This window comes from Mirounga leonina, unplaced genomic scaffold (genome assembly GCF_011800145.1).
Source record: "Mirounga leonina isolate KUSES-001 unplaced genomic scaffold, KU_Mleo_1.0 Mir_493, whole genome shotgun sequence".
Lineage (NCBI taxonomy): Eukaryota > Metazoa > Chordata > Mammalia > Carnivora > Phocidae > Mirounga > Mirounga leonina.
In genome coordinates this window covers 1,121,963-1,131,806 of record NW_023270780.1, presented here as the reverse complement: position 1 = coordinate 1,131,806, position 9,844 = coordinate 1,121,963, and the positions used below count along the sequence as shown (strand labels likewise).

Genomic DNA, 9,844 nt, shown 5'->3' with positions numbered 1-9,844 from the left:
ACTCCTTGCCAAGTGCAGAGCCTGACCCAGGGCTCGATCCCAGGACCCTGAGATCATGACCTGAGCCAGACACTTAACAGGCTGAACCACCCAGGCACCCCTCCTATATAAACTTCTTAATCTGTCTTGTCCATATACACTGCCTTAGTTCAGTTATTTATTATTTCTGGGCTGGAGCACTGCAACAGCTTCCTGACTAGACTGTCTTCATTCTTAACATCCTCCACACTATTGTCAGATTTCTTTCTAAAATACTTAGTACCGTATCACTATCTTGCTTAAACCATCACTTAGCTATCTTTGTCTTTAGCAGCATTCCCCAAAGTTTTATATGTGAACCCTTGGTATTACCTGAGAAAATTTTAGGTGGTAGATGGGCAAACATTTTTAATTTTTAAAAAAATTTTTAAAGATTTTATTTATTTGAGAAAGATAGAGAGAGCATTAGCAGGGGAAAGAGCAGAGGGAGAGGGAGAAGCAGACTCCCTGCACTGATGCAGGACTCGATCCCAGGACCCTGGGATCAGGACCTGGGCCAAAGGCAGATGCTTAACTGACTGAGCCACCCAGACACTCACATTTTTCATTTTTACTTATAGTCTAATCTGAAACTGTCATAGAAGAAAATACAGATTTTACATTTATGCCAGTGATATTTAAATTCAGTATAAATTTGTTTAATTAACAAGTCAGTCTACTTAAGGAAAAATACTAATCAAGGAACATCATGGGGGCTATCTGTGATTGTGAAAAATCATGAATACCCAAATACTTGAAGTCGAGAAATTATTGCCTACAGAATAAAATTCCAAAATCCTTAGCATGGCATACATTTTGGCCCCAACCTGTACTTTCAGCTTTATTTCCTAGCCACACAGCATCAGGCAAACAGAATTTCTTGCCATTCTGGTTATTTGTTCCTTCAATAAGTATGTATCAAATGTCTACTGTGAGCCAGACACTGGTCTAAACTGTAAGGCTGGGGCGCCTGGGTGGCTCAGTCGTTAAGTGTCTGCCTTCGGCTCAAGTCATAATCCCAGGGTCCTGGGTTTGAGCCCCGAATCGGGCTCCCTGCTCGGCGGGAAGCCTGCTTCTTCCTCTCCCACTCCCCCTGCTTGTGTTCCCTCTCTTGCTGTGTCTCTCTCTGTCAAATAAATAAAATCTTTAAAAAAATAAAATAAAATAAACTGTAAGGCTATTGTTGTAAATAAGAGTCTCTGCCATAAGGATTACACTCTAATGGGAAATTGACAATAAACAAGATAGAAAGTAAACAAGGTAATTGGGCTGGCATTTAAGCTCTGTGAAGGAAATAAACAGAGTGACGGACAGTAAAGTAGAGAATACTTCGATTCCAGCAGTATTTTTGGGAGACCTAAAGGATGAGGTTGAATGAGCCATGTGAAGAGCTGGAGTAAGAACATCAGGAACAGGAAGTTCCAAAAGTCCTGAGGGGAAGAGACAACCATAGTTGAGGGAAAGTGTAGGGAGAGCTTAATGAGAGGGAATTTGGTGATGGAAGTCGTTGGAAACAGGCAGAGCAGGTGATGTTTGAATTTTATTCCAAGTGCAAGAATAAGGAAGGGTTTTTGGTAGGGATAGGGCCAGCTGATTTTTTCAAAGATCACACTACCTACTGTGGAGAGTGGATTAGTGTCTCCTAGTCTCAGTACAACTGCTTTGCCTGGAAAACTACCCAGTCTTAAAGGCCTAGTTCAAATGGAAGCCTTCTTATTCCCAGTCCTATTATAAACTTCCTTTGTACTGCCATAACAACTTTGTGATAGCAATCATCACTCTCATAATATAATTATATAAAGTGACTGTTGATAATCTAATTATTTTTCCTTTTATTGCCAGCACCTTCTCTAGTATTAGATAAACATACTATAACTGTTTGATTAAAAAAATTAATAAATAAGTGGATGCGCAGTCCACTATTGTTGAAGGCCTACATCAGGATTCCAGAATTTGGGGGCAATATGGGTTTTGCGTCCTAGGCAAAAAACTCCTAGGTTTTTAAACATGAAATACCTGCACCATTCCCAAAGACGCTAAAGTCCCTATTTTGTTTAAAGCCATTATTATTATTATTTTTTTAATTCTCGGAGGTGGTGGCAAGGGTTTGAGAGTTTATCTTAAAAAAATAAATAAGCAGCTGATACCCGTCTCACCAATCCTAGTTCACTGACAACCAGGTCTGTTAGTTTTCTTGAGAAATTCGGTGCTGCAGTACGAACCGGAAGCAGCTTTTGAGCCAGCATTGCTGACTGAACTATTTTAAAAATGTTTCCATCACGGATCCAGTTACTCCTCCGAACAGGGTACGGGTCTAGAAGTTTTGAGAGAAAAAAAAAACATTGATCGTTCCATTTCCTAGTATGGAGTCCAAGGAGACGAAAAACAGTCCTCTATTAATAAAGAAATTAGGCAGTGCTTCTCTGGCAGTAGTATTTCTCCTCGGCTGCCCTAATTAATAGGAAGCCATTGTCTGCACCTACCCGCTAGCGGTCCCTTAGAGCTTTACTCCATTCAGCTCACCAACTGTTCAAGATGGCTACAAGAGCACTTCCGGCATCTTCCCGAACTAGGCCCGCCTTCATTTGCGTATTTTCACCGCGCCGGGGGCGGGACTTAGACTTAGCTTTTGATTGGTCAACTTAACTAGCGACTTTTCCCCTCCGCGACAGTTTCCCGAGGTGCCTAGTGCTTGAGCGGCACGGACGAGAGTGAGAAGGAAGGCAAGATGGCGGACGTGCTGGATCTTCATGAGGCGGGGGGCGAGGATTTCGCCATGGATGAGGATGGGGACGGTGAGGACAGTGGAGGCAGCTGCGGGAAGCGGGGAAGGTGCGAGAGAAGGGACTAATAGGAAGATAATTTCCTTTCCCGTCAGGGAGGATGGGATTCGGGGAATCGGGTTTCAGTTGGATTAGAGACAGCGCCCCCTTCGGGAGGAATGCGGGCGGGACCGGGAAGGGAATGGGACTGGAGGTGGTGGGGCTGCTTTCAGATCATGTGTCCGTAGAGACTATTGTTACCAATACTTGTTATTTTTGTCACTCATTCTTTCACTTCTGGGGCTCCAGAGAGCATCCACAAACTGAAAGAAAAGGCGAAGAAACGGAAGGGCCGCGGCTTTGGCTCCGGTGAGTGTTTGTGGGGAAAATGGGTCTAGAATGGCGATATTCTACGAGTTTTGGAGTCCCCATTCAGACTCATGGGGAACAGCGGGAGAATGGATTTCTGGTGATCTCTTGTATGTTCCATATAGAAGAAGGGTCTCGAGCGCGGATGCGTGAGGATTATGACAGCGTGGAACAGGATGGTGATGAACCTGGACCGCAACGCTGTAAGTAAAATGTAGCCTGTAGGGATCTGTTTGTAGGGAATTATGGACCAATGAAATAAAACCCAGTAGGAATGGGGTCGGAGATACCTTAACCAATCTCTGGAATCCCCACTTAGTCCACTCTTGTGATCTTGCTTGAAGTTTTTCTCTTGTGCTCAAACCTCCCTCCCTCTCCAACAGCTGTTGAAGGCTGGATTCTCTTTGTCACTGGAGTCCATGAGGAAGCCACCGAAGAAGACATCCATGACAAATTTGCAGAGTATGGGGAAATAAAAAACATCCACCTCAACCTGGACAGGCGTACAGGATACCTGAAGGTATCCCTAAGTGACACCCTATTGCCTCTCTTCCCGCATAACCTTTAGACAGCTTTGATAGTTCTCCCATGTTTGTTGTGATTGGCCAAGAGCAAAGTTGAAATAAAATGAGATTGGAAATTGATTTTGTCAGACATAGCAGGGACAGAAACAGACATTTTGTATGTACAATAAGGATATATGATGTACATTTGTTGTTAAAAGTTTATAGATTTTTGTATTTGAGTATGAGTTTAGATTTGAGGAAGAGGATACTTAGGTGGTGTTTGGTGGAATATGAGTTTTGATCTCTGTCTTTTCACTTGTCCCAGGGCTATACTCTAGTTGAGTATGAAACATACAAGGAGGCCCAGGCTGCAATGGAGGGACTCAATGGCCAGGATTTGATGGGACAGCCCATCAGTGTGGACTGGTGTTTTGTTCGGGGTCCACCCAAGGGCAAGAGGAGGTAAAGTGGAGAGGGCAAACTATCTTGGTGAAGGGAACATGAGCAAAACAGAATAAGGATGTTGTATTATGTTCCTCTGATGGGCCCTTCCTTTTCCCTAGAGGTGGCCGAAGACGCAGCAGGAGTCCAGACCGGAGGCGGCGCTGACAGGTCCTCTGTTGTCCAGATGTTCTCTCCAGAGATTCTACTTGACCATGCAGCCTTGGAGAAATAGGGCAGGGGTGGAACTCACTGTGTTTATATTTAATTTCTCACCCTACTTGCTTAGTGGGTTGGTTTTTGTTTTTGAGTTAGGAATAAATGTCCCATTTTTGTTTTGTACATTTAAAATTACTTTCTTCTTCTAACATTGCAATCTCGGAAGCACTATTTACAGTAAGGCAGTTTGGGTCACTGTGAAGATGCTTCTTGGGCCTCAATTCTGTGTGAATTTCTACATTAAATATAGTCTCAAGTTTCAGCTAGGGTGAGAGTAGAGACACTGCTCAGTACTTCTTTTTCTTGGAAGCTAAGAGAGCCCAGGTAGAAGTGAGGTGTTCTTGTGATATTAACGCATAATTATTTTGTTCCTGTATACTCTGTTCCATGCAAATGGATGTTACAGGAATGTCTTTTTTGTTTCTCCTGTCCTTCCTGCTGCCATGTTTGTTTGTACTTGCAGCTGTCTAAGGGCTTGAATCTCCTGTCGGGGCATTCTCTCAGAACCTTTTTCTCTGGAAGAGTCTATAAGTTCCTGGTGCCTTCTTCGGCAGTCAAGGGTGAAGGCTCCATAGAGGAGAGGATCCAGAGGAGCATTGAGGAGGCCGAAAAGGAAAAGGATGTGGCTGAGGCTGGGGGGAACTTCAGTTAGCATGGTGGGAGAGAACCAGTACCACAGGCCCAGCAGGTAATAAGGTGTCCAGCAGAGGACGAAGGTCAGCAAGACAAGTAGGGCCAGTCACAGGGCCCACAGACGAACACGGGAGCGATTGTCTAAGGAGCGATGGAGGGCAAATTCACCGGCAGGGGCTGGGAATTTAGAAAACACTCAAATTCAGAACCACTCAGCTTCTGAATTGAGTGTAGGGTGAACAGGCAGGGATGGTGAGCTGGCGTTCTCCCGATACAAGGAAGAGAATGTGGCAAATAGGAGGTAATGTTGCACATCCTTTTCCCTTCCCAAACTGGGATTATATGCTCCCCCCTCTCCCCTAGGGAGTATGACAGACAGGCTGGAGGAAAGGTTTTGATTGAGATGTGGTGTTACGGAGCTACTAAGACTACTTGAAGACTTGATGGTGTCCAAGACTAAAGGAGAACACTGATCACCTTCCTCCTCAATCTTGCCCAGCTAACTCAACAATGGAGGGTGGCTAGAGGCTGGTTACAACTGGAGGCATTTAGAAAATACCTGTAGCATCAGGTGCTAGAGGGATGGTTATGATGTCACTTTTGGTTTGATAGAAAACTATCAGATCAGTAAATGAGGCTAGAGGCAATAGTTTTTAGGGTATGGGTTAGGGCCCGGGGATTGGGGTCTTACCATGGTTCCCCTTCCTTGTCCGGGGACTAGACACACTGAGGACAATGCGGCTATAGCAGACGGTCATGGCAGTCAGTGGCAGCAGAAAGAAGCAGCAGAAGGTGAAGAGGTTATAGGTGATCTCTTGCCATCGAGCCTTGAAGCTGCCTTTGGTGACACACTGAGTGAAGGGGACTGGGCCAGCTCGGCGGACGGTGTGGAACAGGAACAGCTGGAGTGGAGTTTGAGGACTGTTAGAACTGGTCCCCCTTCACCCTTCTCCCTGGTCACACTATCCCAGTTCATCCTTAATTCTCTGCAAAGCTGGGTAGTGCTGAGTTCATCCACAGTGCCATATTTAAAAGGTTCAAAACTTGAGAATCCCTGTCTTCCCCTTAGGCTACGGAGCTAATCATTAAGTTTGTTAAATCCTGGGACTTAAAAGAATCTTGCCTCCTCCAGTACTGATCTAACATTGGGCTTTGTAAAAGGATGTTTCTACCACCTCACCAACATTTTTAGCTGAAATGATTTTTTTGATGTGTCTAATTCTGTGGAAAAAGAAATTTTGTATAAAATGGGTGCTGCTAAAATTTCAGGCCATTTTGCAGCCACTCTGTGAAGTGACCTTTAGTGATAGTCTTATGTACAATAACTATAATGGTGAAACAATGTTAAGTAATAAAATTTAACATTTTCCAAATGCTGTTGGCTGCCCCTTCCCCTTTTTGGTAAATTGCTGAGATTTTGGTTTGAATCTTAAAGAGTATTTTTCAGTTTAGAGCTTCAGGTTAGTACCTTGATTCAGGTAAGGCAGATTGAGTTACTATTAGCTTGATGAAAGTCAAGCTTAGTGGGTCTCTGATTCCTAGATCTAAGGCATTTGGGAAAGTGATTTCAGCAGGTGTGAGGGACTTTTAGGAAAGGTGAATAGTATCAGCCACAGACACAATTTTATGTTTGCCGTGTCCGGACATCACGGCCCCAAACACACTGCGAGCAGCTGCCCCAGACACAATTTTATGAATGGCTTGGAGTTATGATCAGCTACTCTGAGCTAGTCGGGGAGTCGTCTTTCCCCTTCCCCTGTCTTGAGTCCATATATTTGTAGGTTTTTTGGTTGGTTGGTTTGGTTTCTTTTTGCACTATGCCTAGATGTATCTGACATCTTGTGAAAAGGGGTTTAAAAATAAGCAAGGCTCCTGGACTTAGAGTTTGGTCTGTAGGCCTCCTTCTGCCTTTCCTTCCCCCTATTACATGCAGTTTATCACCCACTATAGAAACCTTCCTTTCAACCACTTACGATACTTAGAAACTTGAGCCTTCAAAGATAATTTCTAACTACTCCAATAGTCCCTCACCACACTTCCACCACACTTAAAAAAAGGTTTTTTTTTTGACATATTAGTCCTTGAAGGTAAGATTAATATTTTAAATAGAACATACGGGCAATGCAGAATTTATACAACAGGATGCTAATTTGGAACCAAAAATACCATCTTTTGCACATGTATCATAATGTTATCATCAGTTTGCCATTGAAACAAATGGAGATTGCAGTTGTCAGAATGTAACAAATGATGAAACTCCTATCTAATATCTTGTGGCCCATTGGTTTCAAGTGATTTAGCCAAAGTCATATAGCTAGTTAGTAGAGCCTAGACTCAGAAAAAACAAAGTAAAACAATGCAACAAAAACAGACTTCTACCTCCCAGTCCACATTTAAAATTTGCTTCATATAAACAACTGTAATACCTTTTGCACTGAGGCAGCAATGCTGTTTTTTAAAGCTTTGGGTAGCAGAGGTCCTGCTTGCAGCATTGTTAGAAGCACTATTTTTTGTCTTAGAACTATAGTCAGACTAACTTTTGGTAGTTCTATTTCTAATATTTGAGGATTTAAGGATCACATTTTAAATCTGATTCTATAATGCACTGTCATTCCAGAGCCCCTTCTAGGTAGAATCCTAATCCTGGTCTACTCCTTCCCCTCAGAGGGTGGTGGTGGTTTTGGTTTTGGTCTTAAAGGAATTGCTTCATATTTCGTTTTTTTCTAGATTTCTAGTTCATTGTCAATACATGAGATTTGAGAACTGGTACTCAAGTTCAAATGCTCCATTTTCTTTCTAATTTTCTTTCCAGTTTTCACAATAAAGCTAGAATAAAAAATACAAATCTGATTATGTCACTCTCCATCTTTTACCTTAGTGTCTCTCCACTGCCTTCAGGATAAAGTACAACCTTAATATCTATAACCTACTCTTCCTTCCCATCCAGGCTCATTACTCACACATTTTCTTTCTTTCTTTCTTTTTTTAAGATTTTATTTATTTGACACAGAGAGAGAGGGAGAAGCAGGCTCCCCACTGAGCAAGGAGCCCGATGTGGGGCTCGATCCCAGGACCCCGGGATCATGACCTGAGCTGAAGGCAGCCACTTAACTGACTGAGCCACCCAGGCGCCCACTCACCCATTTTCTAGCTCTCAACTTTAGCTACAACTACTTTGAATTCCTCTACCTTCCACCCTCCCCAGCATTCCTCCTGCTTGAACTTGTCTAACACCTCTCTTATTTTAATCAAAAACAATCAGTGTTAATGTCTTTGAGAAGTTTTCCCTGACTGTCCAGGAGTGGGTCAGACATCCTCATTGTTCTTTAGCTCCTTATGCTTACCTTTAGCATAATGCTTTACTGCATACTTTATTATGATTGCATACTAATATGTCTTCTGCTCTAGTAAGTTTCCTGAAGGCAGGTCTTTGCTGCTCAATCCTTGATAGAGCATTAGAGTGTGCCTAGGGGTGATTAACACTATTTTTTGAATGGATGAGTGACTGTACCAGAGTTTTAACCAAAGCCCCTGACTTCACTGTCTTCTTTATAGACCCCCATATATGTTTTATCCCTAGAGTTTCTGCAACAGTCTCCTGAAGAAGAAGCTGGAGGATGCAAAAAGGCATAGGTACAGGGTACTGCTTTGAAGATGTAGGCTCTTAATAGAGATACAGGTTAACATGCAATGATCTTAATTTGCAAAACATCAGAGGCTCCCCTCTGAGCATTAATGGGTGACCACTGGTCAAGCACACCCCTTGACTCCAAACGCTCTTGTTGTTTACCCAAATTATTGTCCAGTCTACCCTTGAGTCCCAACAAGTCACTCACCTGGGGCAAGGCAAGCAGGAAACTAAGTCCCCAGGCCGTCCCCAGAAGTTTCCTTCCAGCTGAGCGGGGTCCAAGCGGGTGGAGTACGGCTGCCTGACGGTCAAGTCCAATCACCACAGGCAGGAAAGCTGCAGCATACATGGCCATTAGTTTCAGGAACATGAGTGTCCGACATGCGATGTCCCCGGCCAGCCACTGAACAGTGATATTCCAGATGGCATCTAGGGGCATAACCACAAAAGTGACTAGTAAGTCAGCAGCTGCTAAGTGGGCAAAGAGGAGTCGTACAGGGGACAGGCGGATTTGGCTGGGTTGTGGCCGAGTCACTGACCAAAGGACGGTCAGGTTCCCTGCAGCTGAAGAAATGAACAGCACAATGGTCACTCCCACTCGGACCTTGGCTGCAGCTGAGAAGGTGGGCAGCTCTGAGCCCTCCACCTCTACTCCTGATCCAGCCCAGACCTCCTCCCCCGCGGCTAACCCCCGAGGGGTGCCATTGGCTGCAGACATGGTGACCTGGAAGGGAAAGGGGTGGGAGGATGAAGTGTTAGTATGAAGAGGTTAGCTTCGTCCACTGATTCTTCGCCCTCCTCCTTATTAGAATCTGAAGCTGGTTATTGCGAATTTCGTCCATTAAAGCCTCTGTCTCTGGAGACTCTCCATCTGTATCCTGGAGGTCACCTGCCCAACTGTCAGGGTCCCGCAGGGAACAGGGATCTGGTGCTGGCTTCTACTTCCATAGACTTCTTTAGCCCCTACAGCCCTGGGTTCGGCCGCAGCGGGTGTGTGTTTGTGTGTGTGTTGGGGGTGTTCTGGAAGCACCCCGGGGGCAACCCTATCCTAGCCCGGCAGGCGAGACGCTGTGGTGTCTTCTCGCCCCGCCCCTAATGCAAGCCCCGCCCCTGGTCCAGAATATTTAAAGAAGAATGTACCGCCGGAAGCGTGCTTAGAAAATAGAGGCCATCCGATAAGCGTATATTCAGACGGAGACCCACCGAAAAACACCCTGGTGTTGATCCAGAGACAAACGTTTCTTGTTCTGAGGTTCCGAGGCCGGCCT

General features: G+C 44.5%; 3 protein-coding genes across 7 annotated transcripts in view; 1 reads left to right on the top strand and 2 right to left on the bottom strand.

Moving 5' to 3' along the window:
- Positions 1-2,585, bottom strand: part of POLR3GL (RNA polymerase III subunit GL) — a 40,518-nt gene extending 37,933 nt beyond the window's left edge. Inside the window, exons 1-2 of one of the 4 annotated variants that reach the window (XM_034989877.1) lie at positions 2,502-2,585; positions 2,166-2,332 (exon numbers count right to left, since the gene is read on the bottom strand). The gene's annotated coding sequence lies outside the window, so the exon portion shown is untranslated. Of the gene's footprint in view, positions 1-2,165; positions 2,466-2,501 lie in introns of those variants that run through there. The other 3 variants (XM_034989880.1, XM_034989878.1, XM_034989879.1) reach the window with 3 other exon arrangements.
- A 56-nt stretch (positions 2,586-2,641) lies between these two features.
- Positions 2,642-6,986, top strand: RBM8A (RNA binding motif protein 8A). Of its 2 annotated transcripts, none has more exons than XM_034989888.1 (6): positions 2,642-2,813; positions 3,090-3,149; positions 3,278-3,352; positions 3,533-3,669; positions 3,981-4,117; positions 4,219-6,986. In XM_034989888.1, the coding sequence occupies exons 1-6, from the start codon at positions 2,747-2,749 to the stop codon at positions 4,262-4,264; spliced, it is 522 nt and encodes a 173-aa protein (XP_034845779.1). In that variant the 5' UTR covers positions 2,642-2,746; the 3' UTR covers positions 4,265-6,986. The 2 variants fall into 2 exon arrangements, with proteins under 2 accessions (XP_034845779.1, XP_034845778.1); XM_034989887.1 differs by having other exon boundaries at positions 2,666-2,813; positions 3,275-3,352.
- LOC118000271 (gonadotropin-releasing hormone II receptor-like) lies at positions 4,603-9,624 on the bottom strand. The gene is given in 4 exon segments (XM_034989889.1): positions 4,603-4,731; positions 4,734-5,125; positions 5,640-5,850; positions 8,785-9,624. Coding segments are annotated over 4 exon segments (1,242 nt in total). The 5' UTR covers positions 9,295-9,624.
- Between the last annotated feature and the right edge of the window lie 220 nt (positions 9,625-9,844).